We start from the raw sequence: 23,573 nt of genomic DNA on the forward strand, positions 1-23,573 counted from the left end.
CTGGAAGACACTTTGTTCAACGACGGGGAAAAGGATGGAGACTGCTAAGGTAATGCACATGCGTTTTGCATGCATTCGTGTGCGTGTTTGTGTTTGTGCGTGTGCGTGTGTGCATGCATTGTCAAGGTTATTATAGTTAGTTAACTAACTAACCAAAATAACTAAAACTAGAATTGGAAACAAACATTTTACTGAAATAATTGATAAAGAATGATAACTGAAACAGTTTTGGGTGTTTACAAAACTAACTAAAACTAATTCAAATCCCAGAGAAAATGTCCTTAGTTTTAGTCTCTGTTCAAGCTAGATCTGCAGTTCACCTGAACCTTGTTGGATCTCACCCCTCATTAATATGATAATTACACATTTTCCACAAAATAACAACTAAACTAGCTGAGGACAATTCTACAAATGCCTTCTGAAACAGGGGTTCTCAAACCTTTTTAGGCCGTGACCCCCAAAATAAACATATATGAACTGGGGACCCCCACCCTGACAAGCACTCGGTTCCGCAGATAAATATTGTGAAAACAGCAGATCTACATGCTCACAACGCCTCGCGTTGCAAGGCGTTGTGAGCATGTAGATCTGCTATTTTCACAATGTCTGCCTCTTGCTTACTCAAATATTTGCCAGTTTGGCCAGTCCTGTCGAATACTTTGAGGTCAAATAATTTGAATACTAAAAATCACTATTAGTGAATGCCCTAATACCTATCAATAAAGGCAGAAAAATACCCCCCAAAAAAATAACTCAAAACTATAATAACCTTGGTGTGTTTGTGCGTGTGTGTCAGTGAGCAGTGCTGTTGGTGCTCCAGTCATAAGGGAGGTAGGTGACCCTGGTCTTCTTCCCCTCGGAGAGGACCGTCTGCAGGCTGCTCCTCTTGGGGGAGTCCCCCATGTGCTCCATCACCCAGCGCAGCAGCTGCAACCACAGCAACACACACCGTGTTCACTTTAACAACCCACTAAGACCTGGAACACCTTATTAGGCATCCAGGGCAACCGAGCTTGTAGACCGAGCTTGTAGACCCACTGCCTTTTATAGCACTTTACAAAAGCCTGTTTTCCATACCAGAAATTAGCCTGACACTACACGACACGACACGGCACGACACTAGCCTGCTTCCAGACCAGAGACCCCACCCACACTCAGAGTGGACTCTTTCTCTGGTCTGGAGCTTAGTACATGAATCGGTTTTTATTTTCGGCTGTCCAATGAGCGCGCGGGGTGGGGGTGGGGGTGGGGTGGGTCTAACCACTAAATATCCAATCCGCGCAGCAGTTGAAACGATTCAAACGAAGTTCACACACACAGAGGAAGGCACACACACACACACGCACGAGCGCACTGATTTCACCAAGCTGTTTAATGTTGATTACAAGTTTCTGGTCGCAGTTCTGTGTGGAAGCAGTCACTGGCACAGACAGAGACACACACACAATCACACACACACTCCCCGACGGTGCGTCGCGTCCACCGTGCGTCTCGATCACCGTGCGTCGCGATCACTCGCGCGCGGACACGCGCGTGCACGCTCGCAAAAAAGTCCCCCGTAAATCGCTCAGAATGGAGCACAGTTTCAGACTAAAGCGTGAGCTGAGTCTGAAATCAGGCTAGCACGACACCGCACCGCATTTTTTATGTAGGTTTTCCACTACTGTACCCCCCCTCCTCTCCTCCTCCCCTCTCCCCCTCCTCCCCTCCGCTCCCGAAAGAAATCGACGCCCCTTTCAACATACGGATACTCGGATAGGATCGGATAGAACACAACGGAGATGCTAAACTTGCGCTAATTATTTTTAGAGATGTGGTGGACAATGTTTTAGATGCCACACACTCACACAGGTCTTCATCGAGTCTTTACAACTATAGCGACGACTAACGTTGGGGTGAACATAGTCAAATAATAACTTTATTGGCCAAACTACACAAAGAAGAGTAGAGGCTAGTTGCGCTAGCATACATGCTAAGCTACAGTACAGTACATGTAGGCTACTGTAGATTATTTTCCCCATTCAACACCTGCAGTTACAAATACAAACTGGAGACATCTCACTGAGATCTATATAAAATAACGGACTGCCGACGCATTGGCCGTTGATAATTGCGACTCGCGACGATATAGCCTATGTCCACTGTTTGTGTTGGTTAATATGTTCTTGGTGCTTCGTGGTATCTCAACTGCAGGGTTGGAGAACACAATTCTGCCTAATCGGCCTCTTTATAAACAGTTATATAAAACAAACAGGATTTGCCTTTATATTTGACTTGCAGCCGTGACTGCATACTAAAATCTGTCTCAAGTTGTTGTGAAAGACACAGCTTAGCCGTGAGACTGACCAATCAGTATCAGCAGCGTGTATACGTCACTGATTTGGCCTCACTTAGCCCAGGCCGGGTCCACTCGAGAGTGGAGCCGTTTTAGTACCCCGTTAAGTACCACTTTCACACCACTCTACCCAGTTCCTTGTAGTGGAAAACCTGACACAAGTGGGCGGTGTGGTGTGGAGTGGTGTGGAGTTGGGCTTGTGGAAAACCGGCTAAAGCTGAATGGTGATCAGTAGGAGGTAAACAAGCTACCTTCTCGTCGGTGCCTCCAAAATCAGCCTTGTACCACTTGAAGATCTGGCTGAGTCTCACTTCTCCTTTCCCAGAATCCACCACGCAGCCGTCGTCGTTCTCCAGGAAGGCCTCTGCCGCCGTGCGCAGCTGGTTGTCGATGTCCTGAGGGGAACGGAGTCGGAGAACACACAACAGTGTTGATTTCGTAGAGTAAAACTATGACAAAAAATGTCCGTCGACTGCCTTTTTTCACCGACAAAAACGAAATAAAAAAATACAAAACTAAGCTATGATGACTAAAACTAAGACTAGACTAAAACTAGATTAAAAAAACTAGACTAAAATGTTAGGGAGGGACTAGTGGAGAAGAGATCCAGTAGAACTAAAAGATATGTAATTTTATGTTTGGTTGCGCTCGGGTGTTGCGCTTTGAAAATAGCAGATCTATAAGCTCATGTGTGAGTTCTATCTTTAGCATGAAACCAAGTAAAATCAGCCATTACGACGTCATCAAGGCCCGCCAACATACATTTTTGTCGACCAAATCAACTGTAGATTTGGTTGACAAAGATATTTTGATATTTAGTCGACTAAAACTATACTAAACTAACTAAATGAAATGTTATTCAAAAGACTGACTGAAACTAAATACAAATGTGCTGTCAAAATCAATACTAACACACAAGATCTTAGCCTATAACCAGTGATGGACATAGTACTCACCCTTGTGTGTCAACAGACACACAAGGGTCCATTTGGTTCCTAACTATCTCTTTTAAAATTTTATCCCACGATTTTTGTAACCCATTTTTTCACCCGGTGCCAATTGCCTAAGCTGTGATCCTGGGCTCTACTCTCCCTCTGCCAACCTGGGGAGGGCCCCGAACTGAGCTCATGCTTCCTTCAATGCATGAGGAGTGAGCAGGCCGCTTCTTATCACCTGACAGGGGGAGCTTCCCCGGTTGGACGTAGCGCGTGGAAGGAACACGTTATTCCAACCAGTTCCATTCCCCTCCATCAGGCGCCCCGGCTGGCCAGGGGGAGGCTTTATAGAGACCAGGATTACTGCATGTTTTTGTGAGGGTATCTACCCTAGGAGACACGGGGAGAACATGCAAACTCCACACAGAAAGGCCCTTTTGCCAACCCCACCTAGGGTGTGGGCACTGATGACGCGGAGGAGGGAACACGCCCCCAGCACCCACAGTGTCCCCCGGCGGGAATCGAACCCAGGACCTTCTAGCTGTGAGGCGACAGCACTACTGACTGCGCCACCGTGCCCCCTAAGGTCCTAACTATCAATCATTTGGCTGGGGACCGGCTGGGGACCCCCTAAAGGACCCCACTTTGAGAACCACTATTCTATTGGAATCCATAAATGACTGTGTGACAGAAAATTAAGACTTCAATACGAGTGCTTTTCTCTGTATCCAAAGACGCTTTACATGGGGTGCAAGAGAGAACTACGAATATATCAAAAAACATCAAACATGTTTGATGGGTGGACCAGTCCTCCTTACCTGTGGGGTGTATGTTTGGTTACACCCCGCCACTCCGACATGTCTCCTTTCCGACATGTCTCCATTCCGACACTAACCCTATCTCTAACCCAAACCCTAAACTTAACCTCTATGGGAGTGTCGCCACTCCGACAATAAGAAGTCAATTTCAGGGTGGCGACATGTCGGAATGGAGAGCGACTCCCGTATGTTTTGATGGGTGGGTAGCCCTTACCTGTGGGGTGTATGTTTTGATGGGTGGGCCAGTCCTTACCTGTGGGGTGTATGTTTTGATGGGTGGGCAGCCCTTGGCTCCACAGTTCAGGGCAAAATGGATGAGGGGCTCAGCGTCAGGGAGAGCCACCTAGTGGATAGCAGGAGAGGTGTCACATGGAAGGTAACCAGATTGCTCGCCCCAAAACACTCGGCCCAAAAAACACTTGAAAAAATATTGAGTATAATTTTAAACTGGAAGTACAAAGTTATTTTCAGTCAGTTCTAACCAAAATGGCTATTATCTCAACGTTTTCCTCGCAACATAATCACTAAAATATCGTCACTGTCAGAAACCTCGTATCTCCAAGTTTCAAATGTGTAAGTCTTTTGGTAAAGCAAAGCCCTGCTTCATCATACAATACAAGACTGTCGCACAAAACTAGTGAAAACAGCCGATCCACAAGCACACAACGCCTCGCATAGATCTGCTGTTTTTACTAGTTTAGTACATTTTATAGATGATAAATACAAAACGAACGGTTTTGGACATACAAGGTTTCCACCCGACAACGACGATATGCTATAAATATAAGGTGCTGGGAGTGAAAATTACAATGTAGGGGTGCCTCGGATTAAAAAAAATATTCATGGGGTGCCCTGAGACAAACATGTTTGGGAACCCCTGCCATAAAGTACCTGTAGTACCATAAAGTACCTGTAGTACCATAAAGTACCTGTAGTACCATAAAGTACCTGTAGGCGGGGGTCTGTCTTGGAGAAGGGCCTGAGGAGCTGAGCCATGCCTTTCCTGTTCCCTCTCAGAACCCCGTTCTCGATGTCCTGAAGCGTGAACACCTCCCCTCCAATCAGGTAGCTCACATAGTTAAAGAACTACAACAATGGAGGAGGAAAAACAAACACCATGTCAGTATTATATCCTCACATAGGTTTTTCCCAGATTGAAAGGTATAACAACGTATAGGTTAGAACAGGTCTAAATGGGTTAAAGAACTACACAATAAAAAATAGGGGGAAAAAAAGACAAATAAACAATGTCAGGGGGCAGGTGATAAATATCACTATACGTTCTCCTACAGGCTGGGGGAGGAGTAGTACGTCCTCCCGGTGGGGGCTCCTCACTGGCAGGTGAGTCAGTAGGATACTACAGCAGTGACGACACACAGAAATGTGTGAGCGGAGGAATTAACTGGCATAGCGACTAAATTGTGGACCTAAAAAAGTCAGACAAAAAAAAAAAAAGGCATGAGAATCAAATACAAACTGGGTTCACTGTGTACCCGGTATCTCTGCCACACGTTGGTGGGGGGCCCCAGGCGGAGGTAGCCGTGGATGACCAGGGCGTTGTAGGTGTTGATGAAGAAGGCCAGCTTCTCCTCCCTGCTCAGGGACAACAGCTCCACCCGCTGGAGCTGCACCGCCAGCGCACTGTAGCGCTCAAACAGAGGACTCACCTTCATGCCCTTGTAGTCCACACTCTGCCAGGAGAGAGAGAGAGAGAGAGAGAGAGAGAGAGAGAGAGAGAGAGAGAGAGAGAGAGAGACGGATCGATATCGTTGCTCTTATCTCCATATTCTTGACCATACTACAGTGACACACAAAAGCATTAACAGATTTTCCGCTGCTAGTTTTTATAATTCAGAAATGCAGATCCTTAGTTTGAAGGACCCACGGAAGTCACAGGCGAGACCACGATGAGTGTACACGCTGTTTGTATCATCAAACGATCATGACTTCTTTCAACCGGTGAAGAAAAACTGTGGGGTGTATCAGATGGCTGTCTGATATTAAACAATGAAAAGACCGATGTGCGGCAGCCAAGTGCGGTTAATCAATTGACGTGTTATCGAGTCAACGGCGGCTAAAGTGTTGTAAAAGTAGCAGATCCGCAAGCTCAAAATGTGAGCATGAGCTTGTAGAACTACAAAATAGAACTACTGTTCTATTTTGTTCTATTTTCTTTTTTTTAATCGTAAAAAGTTACAGTTTTGGACATACAGTATGAGTAATCCACCCGGCAGCAGCTATGAGTTGATTTGTGGAGGTGATTGTATGTGACCTTTCTCTACCAATGCTTTGTTTCGAACAATTCGAAGATTCAAAATCATTTGCTGCTTGCCTCCTCCTCCACCCCAGCCTCCACCTTTGCACGATCAGTCTGGCTAAGCTCAAATACTTGTGATTGTCTGATTAAGTTACATGTCAAAGTTGTTAAGCTCAAATGCTGTGATTTTGACTAAGTTACATGATGCCAATGTATTGCTATTGTTCTGCTATTGTATCTCTATGGGGGATATTGCTTTTAGCGTTCCCTGAATTTGCTTAGCATGCTCAAAAAGCATGCACAAACTCAGGGAACATCTCCGAATGCGGAGCCCTTTAACACCAAGATTAACTGTATTCCATTTATGCAATAAATGGTTGAATCTGAGTGTTCCTGACTAAAATGAGTTAATTTCATTAAGCGTCCCGCAAAGCTTGGCCAATGTGACCCTGCCTGGGCGTACAACAAACTTTAAGCACTGTGTGCCAAGAGGTACTGAAGGCCAGTAGGCCACGCTTCGGGACACTTTGTCCGGGATGCTTCGTACCGGACAAAGCCAGATGTTGGAGCTTGCTCAAAAGTGTTTCCATTATGTTTGGCCTTGTGCCCCTCCAAAAAACAGCATGCCCCCCCTGAGGCCACAGTACCCTTAATGTCCCAGCTGACTGTACTACTTTCTCCTCTGTCTCTGTCTTGTCATGAAGACACCAGTGTCTTTTGTTGAGTCTCCATTTTTTGGAGCTGTGTGGAACACAAGCTCCCTATACGTGGCCGTGTGTGTGGCCGTGTCTGTGTGTCTGTCTGTCTGTCTGTCTGTCTGTAGCCTACAGTACCTTTTGTGACCACACGAGGGCGCTGTTGTTCAGGCCAGGCCAGACACCCACACACACACACACACACACACACACACACACACACACACACACACACACACACACACACACACACACACACAGCTCCACTTCGAACAGAGGTTCGATTTTTAAAACAATCTAGTATCTTTGATTTGTGCAGGGCTGAGCATGGATCAGTTTGTAAATACCAATTTATTTATTTCACAGCAGATAGTCTAAATATTCCTTAACCCATACATTCAATTAATTATTTAAATAATTCTAAAATCTTTTTTTTATTTGATGGCCTTCCTGCCCTGGCATTTGGACTTTGTGCCCTAAATGACAACACCAAAGGCCAAGTGGCCTTGCCCCTAAAATGACGAAATTCCAGGCCTGGTCAGAAGTACAGTCTGAGCCATTGTTAATAATCATTTACCTTTCCATCAGCAGACAGATACTCAGAGAACAGCTTCAGGATCATCTCCCTCAGAAGGGCTGACAGTTCAGCAGCTGAGAGACACACGGAGAAGACAATGAATGATGAAACCTTTACCACAGTTAAACACGTGTTAATATAAAACCGCTGTTTGTGTTAATACGTTACAGCTCTATATTCTGTATTCTGTATTGCTATAGATTGTTCAGTAACAGGGCTCTCCAGCTCTTCAACCAAGTTAGAACGGGAACTAGGGCTGTCACAATTATTACATAATCGTCTAATCGCAATTTATTGACATAATCGTCTAATTGCGATTATTTGACATAATCGCGTTTATTTTTTATAATCGTCATAATCGTTGAACATTTCTCATATATATTTTTTAAAGTAAAAGATAGTGGAAATAGCCGATCTACAAGCTCACAACGCGTCACAATCAATGTTCTTTTTTAAGTATAAAGTTGTCAAATATGTCAGTAATTTCTTTGTATATTTAGGTTATGGTGTCATATCTGCCATGTGCAACTTCAAAGACTAAAAGCCAAACAGAAATGTAATTGTCAACGACAAAAACACAATTACCGTAAATCCTCAATTATTTGAGAGAAAATTAATAGTCATGTAAAATGTCATAATCGTGACAGCCCTGACGGGAACAAAAATCTGTTAAGAAGGACAACAATTTGCACAGGGACCAGCGAAGCCTCTGATTACAGCAGCGTTTGGGCATGTGTACTACAAAGGCAGAATATTCTGTGTAACTGTGTTATCGGGGGAACATCCGACCCCTGGAAAGAAGGCGAGTTTGATAGATGCAAGAAAGCACACACCGCGTGCACGCACGCACGCACACACACGCACGCACGCACGCACGCACGCACGCACGCACACTAGGGCATTCACGAATAGTGATTTTTAGTATTCGAATTATTCGACCTCAAAGTGTTCGAATAGTCGAATATTCGACAGGACTGGCCAAACTGTCAAATATTAAGTAAGCAAGAGGCGAACATTGTGAAAATAGCCGATCTACATGCTCACAACGCCTCGCAAGAGCATGTAGATCAGCTATTTTCACAATATTTATCTGCGGAACCGAGTCACATTAAATGTAATACTTACAATTCCAAGTGCTTGTCAGGGTGGGGGTCCCCAGTTCAAATATGTTTATTTTGGGGGTCATGGCCTAAAAAAGGTTTGAGAACCCCTGGTATAGAGCATTAACAAATTCATCCACCAGGGGCAACTCATTCTTATGACTTCCTATCTAGCCAAGCTTTATAAACTATAGATTTCTTAAAGAGAAAAAGAAAATAAGCGCATATTCGACTTCGGTGAACAATGTCGAATAGTGACTTTGATATATATTTGGTGAATGCCCTAACACACACACACACACACACACAGACACAGACACAGACACACACACACACACACACACACACACACACACACACACACACACACACACACACACACACACACACACACACACACACACACACACACACACACACACACACACACACACACCTCTCTGCAGCAGTACAATGAAGATGAGCTCGTTGGTTTTAGCCTCCAAAGGTAATTAGTAAAGCACAACACAACAGCATGAGGTGATACTTCTACAACGATGCTCTTCTACTGTACGTACAGTATGCACACTGGAAGCTGACAAGCCTAAGATCTCTGACACATTAAAGCTGAGTGTAAAAAAAAAAAACCCTAAACTCTACTCTACTTCGGGTTTGTACTTTGTTCCCTCCTACTTTACCTCTACACCAAGTATGTTCACTGTGCGCTTTCTGTCTTATCTTTGCTTTTAATGCATTTTAAAGCCCAGGTTGGTTTGAAAGGTCTGGCCGAAATGATTAAGAATAATTTATGAACGCAATTAAAATGTCCATAACTTATTGACCACACAGGGAAGCTGAGCGAACATCAATTATTTACTGTAGGTAAAGTTCAGTGACAGTCTAATCATGGCTATGGAGAAAATGCTAACAAAACATGTAGGGTAATCTCAAAATAAACCCATGAATAGAATATGAATGGACAATGACAATGTATTGACGCCCCTATTGTGCTTAAACTTGTATAACTTTATTGACTAATAAGGCAGGGGTTTTCAAAGTGGGTGACGGGCAGTCCAGGGGTGCCACGAGATAATTTGATAATATTTGGAATTTATTTGGACTCTTGAAAAAATATTTAGTATCATTTTAAACTTGAAGTACAAAGTTATTTTCAGTCAGTTCTAACCAAAATGGCTATTATCTCAACGTTTTCCTCGCAACATAATCACTAAAATATCGTCAATGTCGGGCAGAAACCTCGTATCTCCAAGTTTCAAATGTGTACATCTTTTGGTAAAGCAAAACCCTGCTTCATCATACAAGACTGTCACACAAAACTAGTGAAAACAGCAGATCTACAAGCACACAACGCCTCGCGATGCGAAGTGTTGTGTGCTTGTAGATCTGTTGTTTTCACTAGTTTAGTACATTTTATAGATGATGACATACAAGGCTTCCACCCGACAACGACGATATGCTATAAATATAAGGTGCTGGGAGTGAAAATTATAATGTAGGGGTGCCTTGAATTAAAACAAATATTCATGGGGTGCCCTGAGACAAAGAAAATGGGGAACCCCTGTAATAAGGGTCATTCAGGGGTCTATCCTAGGCCCTCTCATTTTCTCTCTTTGCTGAAAATAGATCCAGCTTATGGATCAACTATTTTCTGTGAATGTTTCGCAGAATTCCCAGGAAAGGTTTGCTATGGCTTAAGGTCCATTTTTGATTCAGCATTAACCCCAACTCAAACTCAAACTCACCAAACAAAGCAACCCAGCAACCAAAACATAGCCGATCTACAAGATCAAAACGCACCGCAACGCAACGCATTGTGAGCTCGTAGATCAGCCATTTTTTGGAGAATAATTGGTGTAGACGGGGGGGAAAAAAGCATGTGGTTGCAACTTAAAGGGATATTTCACTTTCAAAAAAAGCTTTTGGTCATTTTATCATCTAATCAGGCTTTTATGAACACCCTGAACAGATTTTGATTTGCCTGAGGAGGGCTCCATACACACCCGTTGTAACTTCAAACTCCATTTTAACCATGATAGATTCATTAAAAACTCCCATTATTTTTTTCTGGTGACTCATATTACCCTCCTAATATGTGAGCAGGCCGTGTTCTTTTAATAATTCTTTATTGTATTTAATTGTTTCCATTTTCTCAAAGAATTATTAAAATAAATGAAAAAAAGTTATATAAAAAAAAAAAAGAAAAACACAGCCTGCTCACGTATTAGGAGGGTAGTATGAGTCACCAGAAAGAATAATGGTTCGTAAATTTCACCATTGTACTACAGAGGTTAAAGTAAACCTGTTTAGAGCGTACTGCACCCCTCTATATACAGCCCCTCTGTGGGTGAAGTATAAGAGAGAGAGCTTAAGGAAGCTGCAAGTAGCCTACAATGACTGCCTTCGTATACTGTTGAAGAAACCTAGGAGCACAAGAGCCAGTGAGCTCTTTGTTTCATTGGGTCTCACCACTTTCATGGCTCTGTTGAGGAACCTGACTTACAAGTTCACTTGCAGACTGGATCGCTCCTTGAATGGATTAATTGGACAGATGACAGACCCTGGACGTAGCTCAGTCAGGTACACGTCTTCCATTAGAGGACACTGGCATGAGTGCCTCTTTAGCCCCAGTGGGGCTCGGTGAACATTGACAATATGAGTGCCTCTTGTAGCTCCGGTGTGGGCTTGGTGAATGTACTCTTTTTATTTTATTATCTTTGTAATGTGTTGTCTCTACCCTGTGGGCCCTGAGCCTGTAATAAAGTTTATATAATAATGGGAGTTTTTAATGAATCTATCATGGTTAAAATGGAGTTTGAAGTTACAACTAAATACTGAATGAAGCAAATTAAAAACTGTTCAGGGTGTTCATAAAAGCCTGTTTTGATGATAAAATGACCAAAAGTTTTTTTTTGTTTTTTTTTAAGTAAAATACCCCTTTAACTCTCTCTGCTTCACTAAAACTAAGCGGGGTTAAGAACGAGGATTTTGCTGCGCAACAACAACACTGACGTCACAAAGCCAGCGGCAGCGGACGGTAGAACGAACAGAGAGGGGAGGGGGGTCTCAGCCCTGAGCCCTGACGCCATCATACCCTTCAGGGGGGCACAGGCTGCCGTCTGTCCTGCATTGAGGGCTGAGTGGGGGTCGTGCTCCAGGAGCCTGTACAGGGGGTCCCCGCTGGCCCCCTCTTCAAAGTGACCCTCCGGGTGACGTTTCTCTGGGCCACCGCCGCCCACGCTGACCATGTACTTCCTCTGCAGCAGCGCACGGCCGGTCTCACAGGCATCTGCCCTGGCTGGCAGAGGCAGGGTTCCCACACATTTAGACCAATTCATTTCCAAAACTTTTCCAGAAGATTCCCAGGACTATATAACAATAATTCAGCTCAATAACAGGTCGCTTACTCCTATGCGCAATGCCCAAAGACAGGTAGTGTATGCCAGTGGTTCTCAACCTTTTCAGGCCGTGACCCCCGAAATAATCATGTTTTAACTTGGGACCCGGCACCCTGACGAGCACTAAGAGTTGAGGAATTTTGTATAACACGGTTCTATTGTGAAAATAGCTGATCTACATGCTCACAACGCCTCGCAAGAGCATGTAGATCTGCTATTTTCACAATTTCTGCTTCTAATATTTGACAATTTGGCCCATGTTTAATTTGTAATTTGAGAGGTATTATCAAAATCAATAACCAAATACAATGCATAGCTATTTTTTCCAAGTCCAAAACTTAAGTCCCAAGTAGAGTCCCAAGTCCTAAACTTCTAGTTTGGAGTCCCAAACAATGCCTAAGCTTTTTGTAGGTATCAAGTGACTTGAAAAGACTTGAAGTCTCAAGTCAAGACAAGTCACGAGTTGAGTCCAAGTTGAGTCAGAGTATAAATTGAGTCGAGTAAGTCTAAACTCAAAACTAAATTTATGACTCAAGTCCAAGTCACAAGTCTACACCTCACCTCACCTCACCTCACCTCACCTCACCTCACCTCACCTCACATCGGTCAGAAATGTAATGGATGTTTTGGAAAATGGTCTGAAATAAGGTCAAGTGTACATGATTTGAACATGCTTGAACATCTGACATTTAAGGCCAAATATTTCAATAATACGTACACATTGCTATACAAACCCTGAGGATAGCCAGTCATCTTGGCCATAAACAACAAGTTCAAGGGTAAATTTCGTTCTGATAATGATGGTACCGTGCATGTTCAAATCATGTATATTTACCATTTTCCAAAGCATACTTTAATTCTTGACTTTCCACATTTTGGACTCAAATGGGCAATTTCACATTGAGGTGCCTATCTTCTCAGGTGCCAATCCTTCCTGTATCAGTCTGTAAGTGATCTGAAGGAAAATGCAAACTGAGATCAACTGTAAAAGGTACCACACTAACACCAGTTACCCAAGAGGGGAAATGACTTCTCTGTATTTGAGCAGCCCTGTTAGAAGCAGCGTTGTTTCTCCAAGGGAGCACACAGGGAGCAATTACTGTAGGTTGGGTTCAATGTCTTGCTCAGGGACACAACATAAAGCCTGGAGGAGCCGAGGGAATGGACCCGGGAACTTCTTAACCCCAGACAGACACTCTACTACCACTGTCGCCTAGCACAGTGGTTCTCAACCTTTTCTGGTCGCGACCCCCAAAATAATCATATCTGAAGGGGACCCTGAGTAAAATTCTTTTTTGTATAACACGGTTCTATTGTGAAAATAGCAGATCTACATGCTCACAACGCCTCGCAACGCGAGGCGTTGTGAACATGTAGATCGGCTTTAGAAATGTGCATATGCCCTCTATACATTTACATTTTATGTTGGATTGTTTACTGTTGAGTGAGAAAACAATGTTGCACATTAAGTTAATCATCTGGGGACCCCCCAAAATAATTTGGGGACCCCCCTGGGGGTCCCGACCCACAGGTTGAGAACCACTGGCCTAGCAGACGTAGCAGGGTACTGACGAGGACAGTCTATTCTACTGGCCTAGCAGACGTAGCAGGGTACTGACGAGGACAGTCTATTCTACTGGCCTAGCAGACATAGCAGGGTACTGACGAGGACAGTCTATTCTACTGGCCTAGCAGACATAGCAGGGTACTGACGAGGACAGTCTATTCTACTGGCCTAGCAGACATAGCAGGGTACTGACGAGGACAGTCTATTCTACTGGCCTAGCAGACATAGCAGGGTACTGACGAGGACAGTCTATTCTACTGGCCTAGCAGACATAGCAGGGTACTGACGAGGACAGTCTATTCTACTGGCCTAGCAGACATAGCAGGGTACTGACGAGGACAGTCTATTCTACTGGCCTAGCAGACATAGCAGGGTACTGACGAGGACAGTCTATTCTACTGGCCTAGCAGACATAGCAGGGTACTGACGAGGACAGTCTATTCTACTGGCCTAGCAGACATAGCAGGGTACTGACGAGGACAGTCTATTCTACTGGCCTAGCAGACATAGCAGGGTACTGACGAGGACAGTCTATTCTACTGGCCTAGCAGACATAGCAGGGTACTGACGAGGACAGTCTATTCTACTGGCCTAGCAGACATAGCAGGGTACTGACGAGGACAGTCTATTCTACTGAGTTGCTAACTGCCTTACTTACCCATGAAGTCACTCTATTCTTTTTTTGTTTCCACGATTTTCGCAACCCATTTTTACACCCAGTGCCAATTGCCTAAGCTGCAATCCTGGGCGCTACTCTCCCTCTGTCAACCTTTGGAGAGCCTCGAACTGAGCTCATGCTTCCAGGCATTATAGAGACCAGGATGCATGTTTTTTAAGGTACCTTCCATAGGGGACATAGGGAGAACATGCAAACTCCACCCAGAAAAGCCCTTCCACCTAGAGTAAGGGTGGCGGCCGGCGGGTATCAAACGCGAGACCTTTTAGCGGCGAGGCGATATCGCTAGCCACTGCGCCCCCTTCCGTCGCTCCATTCTAGTGGTCTACTTTACTGCCAACTGCCTTACCCATGCTACTGACTACTAGGACAGTCTATCCTACTAGTCTACTGAGCTGCTAACTAACTGCCTTACTTACCCAGTCCCTTCTCTTTGTGCAGCCAGCCCATCAGCTCATCACCTGAGAAGCTCTTTTTGATTAAACTCAGCCCCTTCCAGTGAGAGCCAATCACAGTGCTCTGTTTGAGCTCCTCTACCAGGCCCGCCAACTCATCTCTCTCACAGCTAAACTCTGCAGGGGGAAGGAATGAGGACGGACACACACACACACACACATGAAGAGAAAGAATATGTTGTGATACACACACATGCATGGAGCACACACGCGCTTGTCTTTCATAGCTGAAACTTATACCAGTATTAGGTAAGGCAATAGCAGCCCAAAACCTGTACTTTAAGTTCATTATAAGTGCACACACTTTCACATATTAAGCTAGTTGAGGCTAAGCCTTTTTAAGGATACTAGAGGTTCAGGCCACTACTCACACTGCGTTGTGGGCTTTTGATATACAGTGAAGCCCCATTTTCACTGAGGCAAAGTGCCAGAAGTATAGTGGAAAGTTTGAAATTCACGTTATGTGAAAACTGGCAATTTTTTGGTGTGCCGTAGTTTTGGTGTCTGAAATTTCACGGCAAACTACCAAGTCATTTTTTGCTGAATGTACTGGGAGAATAAAAATGGCCCTGTAGTGAAAACGCATAACGTTATTTTTCATGACGTCAGCCCGCAGCCCAACATTCTTCTAAACAAGCTTAATCGCTGCATCCACAGCAGCCTCTTTTTGTTCTCATTACATATTGTTGATATTGTTCACTTAAATCAGCCAACACAGGGATGCTGACAGAACCCTCGCTAAAAACCCCAGGACAAAAATCCACTCGTCCGAGACAGTTTGCCCTCCTGGCCCCCAAACTGTGGAATAAACTCCCTGTCGCACTTAGATCAACGGACTCACTCGCTAGCTTTCGCCGTGGACTGAAGACTCACCTTTTCAGACTCCACTTAAACCCATAGCACTACTGTAACACTCAATGACCATACATGAAGCTAGTTAGCATTTGTTTTTAGGTTTTTTTAGAACCCTTTTTTCTTTATTGATTATATTGTTTTTTTAGATTGATTTTCATATGCATTTGTTATATTGTTGTTGATGTTCTGACATATTATCTTGTTTAGTATAGTAATGTATTATCTGCTTATTGTAAATCGCTTTGGATTAAAAGCGTCTGCTAAATGCCTAAACTGTAAACTGTTGATTCGTACAGAACAGAGTCATTCTACCCTTCAACAACTAGTCATTAGGCTGAGAATCACCGCACAACGGGAAGTGTGTTTGTGCAGAGGCGAGGAGGAGTAGTGACGGGTGTGGTGGACAGTGGACATGGATCACGTAACACGAGGGAGTGGAGGGGACAGTGGACACGGGTCAGCACACGTGTCCCGGTCTGACCTCATCTGGGAGGATCAGGTGTCTCATATCCACAACCTGTCTTGCTGCTGGTGACTGGAGACACAAGCATGCACGTTCACCCTCTCACACACGCACACACACACACTCACACACACACACACACACACACACACACACACACACACACACACACACACACACACACACACACACACACACACGCTCGCACGCACACGCTCAGGTCTAAGTACAAACACCTGCTGTTTCTCAAACAAACCCCAGTGTGTCTGAGCACGCATTCCATTCCGGAACGCAAATGCAAAAAAAAGCTAACTGAATCTTAACCTCTCACCTACTTGAACTCACCCCTAATATACAGTACTTCATTTTGAATAGCAAAAAAATTGCGGATCTACCAGCTCACAAGGTCTGCTATTTTCATCTTTTTTAAATGTTCTCACATTTTGGGAAGATTTTCTACCTACTATTCTGGTGAAAACCTTTGTAGAAAATAGCAGATCCACAAGCCCACAGCTATTTTCAGCAAAGATATTTATTGTAGAGTGAAAACAGAAAAGACACTACTGTATAATAGAGCCCTGAGGGAATCTGCTCAACAACGTAATGTAATGTCTGTTTTCGTCCGCTGTGTAGGGGTGGGCGATATGGAAAAATACAATATCACGATATTTTCCCAAGCTGTATCACGATACACGATTTTATCCTGATTCTTTTTCACATTGGTTTTTACGGTTATTTTGCAAGTTACTTGACAAAAACTCTAGACTCTCTGGGTTCCTTTTGGGAGGTCTAAATTGAACTTTCCAAGTATGTAACTCTGACAGTATACAAATGAAACCAAATGGACCCGTAAGGGTCCATTTGGTTTCATTTGTTAAGTGGAGACCTTGAGATTTTAAAGTTTGAGAACTACCGATTTAGACCAAAATGCAGGTTTAAATTGAATTCTGCAATGAATCTCTGTATTAACGATTAAACAGGATTTTTTTACAAGGCTCCCTCAATTGTATCACGATATATACAATATCTCTGAAAAGGCATATCATGGAGACATTGTATCGTCTCAACGATTATTATCACCATATCGCCCACCCCTACCGTTGTGTGATTACTTTGCAGGTTGTCTCTCACCTCCGTCGGGTTCCCCTGGCAGCTCTGATTCTTCAGCAGAGCTCTCTTCTGGAAGGGGCAAGGCATCGGACGCTACTGGCTCCTTCCTCACCAGGTCTACCAGCTCGCCCAGCGCCTCAGGAGACTGCAAGGTCAAGAGACACACACAAACAATCAAAGAACAAGATTTTGTCAACTAAAAGTGCTCTCAAGACTCTAGCTGGAGCCCTCAATTCAATAAAGCAATAAGCCACAAGAGGCGAGTGGTTACCGGGGTAGTATACACCGGCTGAGAGGCGTTGGGAAACACGGGGTGGAGCCGAGTGTTTCCGACCCTCTCAGCCGGTGTATAATACCCCGGTAACCACAAGCCTCGCGTGGCTTATTGCTTTTCTATAATGGTCAAAATATTGCAACATGAAAATCATAGCATTCCATTATTTAAAGAAAACAGTACACTTCTCAGCCACCAGGAAGAGACATTTCCGTGTTTACCAGGAACGGGACTTATGGAAGCCAGTGTGTGTTTATAAAGTCACGTCATTCTTTTTGCCAAAATATAGGGAAACAACACTTATGTGTTAGATCAGTCTCATGTTAAGAACCATATTCAATCCATACACATGTTTATTTTCATCCAGATTTAGCTGCTATGTGGGTGAACATCACATCAAAAACGCTAGCATGGCAACCTAAACTAACAGCCGAGTATGTGCCTGGAGAATAGAGGCGCTTTTCGCCTTTACAAGCCCCGCCCGGAGCCATTCAGTCACTGTCCTATGCATGCGGGCGGTGCTTAGAAGCACCCGCACGGCAGGATTTGAGAGAAAATCAAACGCTTGCTTCTCTAGTTCAGCCTCACGGCACAGTGGAAAGAAATAACGCACCTGTTTTTGATATAAAATTATTCAAGGTGTGGGTTATAGTCTCATATACCACAGCAACCAGCCAATCAGAATCAAGGAATGGAACTAGCCGTTTTAGAAAGCCCTTTTGATTATGCTTGCGCCGCTTGGTTCTCCAACATCTCAAATGTCACTAAAAACTAAGCTTCAGACCTCCCAAAACAAACGTATACTGTCGGCTACCTCTCTGCCTTAAGCCCATGACCCGCTTAATTCCCTGTACTTTCGGGTTACGGGCACACTTTCAGCATTAGTTCTTGTCCCAGCCTAATGTTTAGATTTCTCGCTCGTTTCTAAATGCGTTTCTCTCGGACACATACTGAACATCTATTTGCCTCTCGAAGAAGCCACACTGTCGCAGAGAACATAACAGATGTCCACAGGGACATGCAGAGAACGTTAGGGAGGCAGGGGCTGAAATTTCGAAGAGGGCCTTTTGGTGAAAATATCAAAAATAGCAGACCTCCAAGCTCACAACGCGTCGCAGTGCGACGCGTTGTGAGCTTGGAGGTCGGCTATTTTCGGTACTTGATACCATACTGAAATAAGCATAATCAATTTCTTTCAACATAGTAAAAACTGCATTCCTGCTCCGGAGAGGGCACTTTTTACAGACGGATAAAAGGGCAGGGGCTCAAGCCCCCCTTGAAGTCTACATATGTGCACACGTGCCTGGATGTCCATACCAGTTTCTGCAGCTCCTCGTTGCCCCCGACGTGCACGTGGTTGAAGAAGATCTGGGGCACCGTGCTGCGGCCGCTCAGCTCCTTCAGCCGGGCCCGGAGCTCCGGGTGCTGGCCCACATCCACGCTGTGCACGGGCACGCCCAGCCGGCCCAGGCTGGCCTTGGCCTGCACGCAGTGCGGGCACCCCTGGATGGAGTACACCGTCACCCGGCCCAGGGCGCCCGCACTCTCACTGCAGTCCTCCATCAGGGTGTGACACACACACGGCTCCGCTCTGCTCCGAGAGAAGCACAGAAAGAGGAGAACGGGAAAGGAAAGAGATTACAACTTAAGTTTTGTTTGTTCGCTGTTTTTGTCTCGTCTATGGCCTCAGAGATAGAGGCTGTTTGGTAGACTGCGGATCAAAAAAAACGTTATTTTAAAAAGACTCTACAGAGAGTGCGGATTGTATCTTCCTTCTTGCAACTTATCTAAGCTCACAACGCGCCTGGCTGCTATTTTTGAAACCTTTGTTTTAACTTTTGTACATTTTCACCAAGAATAACATTACATCCAAAAATATAGCAACAGAAAAGTTTAAATGAAAAAAAAAATGAAAAAAAATCTGAAAAGAAATCAGAACACATAAGATGCATAAAATGCTGACACCGATCTTGGCAGAAATAAGTCAAATAATGACGAACACACAAAATGATGACATGTATGTCATCATTGTACCACCTGTGGTGAATTCTCGAGTGTTCCTTAGAGTGATCCTTTACAGCAGCTGATGATTCCGTTTGAAATATTCCTCCTCTAAGAGGTTACTGACAAAGTCAGAGAGAGAGAGAGAGAGAGTATGAGGCTGGCAGGGTCACTGCGTCAGGCACCCGGAACTAGAGGCGAGCAAGACTGAGCCAACCCAGGGCAGCGCCAGGCAAGGAGCGCACCACCTACTACAGTATATAGATGCACGAGAGCTTAGCTAACAAACAGCAGCGTAGAGCTCTGCTCTGTCAAGACCCTGATGTTAGATAGGAGAGTGTGGAGGGCAGCGATGCAGGAGTCCCGGGTTGGTGTTGGATAAGAATGCACTTTCAGAGCTCAGAGAACTATATGATACAAGTTCTTCAAATTGAGTTGATTAAAACCCATTTAGGCCTAGAATTATTGACTGCTTTAACCAGTGAAAAATATCAGATATACAAGCTCACAGCGCGGCACCGAGTGCCGCGCTGCGAGCTTGTAGATCTGCTATTTTTTGAAAAAGTCATGAAAATGTGTGCAAATCTTTGAATATATGTATTTTCAAAGCGAACGGTTGTAACTCAAATTTTGCTTCTGGGGGGGTCCCTGGAACTAGATATTTTGAGATGCGGGTCCGTGGCCAAATAAATATCATTTTGGGGGTCCTTCACATGAAAAGGTTTGAGAACCTCTGACATAGTAGTCTCTCAAGAACAGACTAACTGAGCTCCATTTTAGTGAAAAGGACCTTTTCTTTGACGATGGCTGGCCAGATTGCTGACATAGAAACATAGGTTTTTTTCCAAAAATCTTAGAAGGATTCAAAAGACACTAATAGAATCGGGTCAAAATTCTAATTTTCACGATTTTTCAAAAATAGCAGATCTACAAGCTCGCAGCGCGGCACTCGGTGCCGCGCTGTGAGCTTGTATATCTGCTATTTTTTTTTTTATATTTAAAGCATAAAATATTGCGTCATAATGTGTTCAGGCCTAAATGGGTTAAACACAGAGAATGCATAGCACTGGTCACATCACGTGACTAGGAGATGAGACACAACAGATATGGAAGTCAATGCAAAGTAATAGAATAAAATAAAATAAAATAAAAACAAGTGCATCTCATATCGCTGGTCATAGGCGACAGTGTTCTGATAAAGCACCGACCATGGCCATGGACACATGGGGTCGAGAGACTATCAGTAGCCGTTGCTTACACAGATGAGAGACAATCAGTACGACGTACTGTTCAAGCAGATACTGTACATGTCAATCCTTGTGTTATCATAACACCACCAAAACACTCCCTTGACACACATACAGTAGATTCAGGTTGAAGGGCTTGTGTTGAAATTGCTGAATAATAATATTCCACACACTGGATCACATACAGTACACCCATAGTAATAACTTTAATGAATGTCACCTTAATGGGCCAGTCACAATCCTATGTTAAAATTGGCTTAATGGATTAGTTCACGCAAAAGAATACTTATTTTCTATTTGTTTGTTTTTGTCGCATTCATTAATTATTGGCTTATTAGTAATGTGTAAAAAAAATCAAACCTCGGTTCAAAGTAAAGCGGTGAATTTGTATTCTATGTGTACTAGAGCTTTGAACTCAGTGTTCCAGATCTATACATTCTGTGTTCTAGATCTATACTTTCTATGTGCTTTAGTTCTATACTCTTATGAATTCTGAATTCTGAATGATTTTGTCTGGAGGGCCAAATTGTCATGTGAAGCTTGACCAATCCTCAATTCTGCATGCACGGGACATGTACGGGACAGACAAAGCCACTCCTTGAGAATCTATGGGAATCCTCAAAAAAAAAAAAAACAGGTACGGGACAGACAAAGCCACTCCTTGGAAGCGGCTTTCACCGCTTCAAAAAAGTGAATTTTGACCGGCTGGCAGGCTGGCCTCTGACGTCATTCCGACTCAGTCATAAACAAACCACGGCCACGTCACCATGCCAACATAAACAAAAGCCTGAACCTCTAGTTATATTACATATATATATTACATAATCGCCTAAGGCTAATAATTGCCATTATTAATTGTTTTCCATGTAGAACATTTTACATAATAAACATTTAATCGTCGAGGCAAATGTAATGACTGTGACAGCCCTACAGGCAGACTTTTTTTAGACATCGTGAAAATGCGCTGCGAGGCGTTGTGAGCATGTAGATCGGCTATTTTCACAATAGAACCGTGTTATACAAAATGTAATGCCTATTTTCCATGAGGACTTTGCCATACCCTAGCTTTTGCTGAACTGACGCCACTGGTTTCAACATGTTAGTCTGACCAACTGTAATTGGAACTTTTTGAAGTGCAGTGCTTTGTAAACTCTTTGCATGACAACTTCTGTTGTAATCGCACCACAGTTGAGTGTGACGCCATTATTTATCAGTATTTCATTGGTATCGTGAACGTTGGTTACTTTGTCAACATCCTACATTCATTGTTGCTCAAAGGCGTAGCAGCCTAGTTCCTTATTCATCATGATTCATCAGTTTTATACACCATCAGCAAAAGGTCTGGAGTCAAAGCAGATTGCTTTCTGACTGTTACACTACAGCAGTGGTTCACAAATCCTTTGGCTCAAGACTCAACAGAGAAATTTGACCTTTGCCCAGGACACAAACAAGGGAAAATAGCAGATCAAAAATCTCACAACGCGAGCTTGCTATTTTCACTAGCCTACTTTTTAAACCTTTTTTATTTTACCTTTTTTTTATTAAATACTTTTGAAAAATGTTGGAATTGTTTTTAATTGATGAAAGGGTTTGATGATACTTTCTTTACGTAGGACAGAAAAACATCTGACATCACGCTCTGACATCACTGTGATGAACCAAAATAACAGAATCCCTTTTATGCCCTTATATGGAGATCCCTGATGTCGTCAATATTAAGCTCATATCTAACAGGACTTCATATGGGAATGCCCATATATGGAGTGGCTGGTTCTACAGACAGGGATCTCCATATATGGGCATAAAAGGGATTGTATGTATGATGTCAGCTATCATAGACGTCATAGGACTTTTCACATAACAAATAACTGAGTAGCCTATAAGCATGTTTGGGCTCTCACAGCATATATGGGTATACCAGGGGTCTCCATATATGGGTAACTCGTCCGATAAACATCACTGGCCAGATGGCCAAGACATGGCGCAACCTCACCCTGCGAGGTCGCTTGTCGCCCTTAGACATCTTACTAGTTATACATCATTATATCTGTAGTGTAAGCTATAATACAATCAGTATAAAGAATAACTAGCAAAAATCAATTATTTATTATGCTAATTATTCCTTAAACTGATTTAACTGAAAGATTGTGATTCTCCAAAACGTTTCTCACACACACAAACACAAACACACACACACACACACACACACACACACACACACACACACACACACACACACACACTGAAATGAGTAGTGTGCTGGATTTTGCCTGTCAATATCTACCTACAGCATATTAAAGGAAAAGTGTAATAGTACATACACAAATACATACAGGCTAAATCGATATTACAGTTGTAGCCTCTAATTATGACAGCAATAATAATGTTATGATCATGACTCTGTTATAACTTATTAACAACCTTATTGTGGGGCAATATTCTAATATTAATATTTGGCAACAGCATTGCATTATGGCTGGCAGTAAGTTATAGGAAGGATCGAGCCACGCTATGAGCATTCATATCGGTGATGTAAAAGCTATAAAAGTGTAATAATAATCATAATAATCATAAGTATAATAATAATTCCTTATGTGCTTACCTTTCAATCACTCTCCTTATTCCCTTGGCTTGTCTGACACTGACAACAATGTCACTTCCAGTGGATTCCCTCAGTTAAAGCAGCATAGCTGGTCTGGAATGTTCATAATCATAACATAATGTGTTAGATGATGTTATTGTTTTTATGGGGATGCATGAATCAATGCCCCCGCTGCAGCAGGAGGACGTGAAGCTAACCGTTAGCTTGCATA

At 43.5% G+C, this 23,573-nt stretch overlaps 1 protein-coding gene across 1 annotated transcript; it reads right to left on the bottom strand.

Annotated features, from left to right (window-relative positions):
* Positions 1-616: 616 nt before the first annotated feature.
* LOC308307693 (uncharacterized protein) lies at positions 617-23,572 on the bottom strand. The gene is made up of 11 exons (XM_080752961.1): positions 23,363-23,572; positions 18,830-19,103; positions 17,260-17,383; positions 14,775-14,927; positions 11,809-12,012; positions 7,618-7,691; positions 5,582-5,779; positions 5,037-5,174; positions 4,342-4,431; positions 2,587-2,730; positions 617-927 (listed from the first exon to the last, which is right to left on the bottom strand). Exons 2-11 carry the CDS (start codon positions 19,073-19,075, stop codon positions 793-795), a joined length of 1,506 nt encoding a protein of 501 aa, XP_080609087.1. The 5' UTR covers positions 19,076-19,103; positions 23,363-23,572; the 3' UTR covers positions 617-792.
* Position 23,573: the final 1 nt, after the last annotated feature.

Source organism: Nannobrachium achirus (genome assembly GCF_963921795.1).
Source record: "Nannobrachium achirus genome assembly, chromosome: 22".
Classification (NCBI taxonomy): domain Eukaryota; kingdom Metazoa; phylum Chordata; class Actinopteri; order Myctophiformes; family Myctophidae; genus Nannobrachium; species Nannobrachium achirus.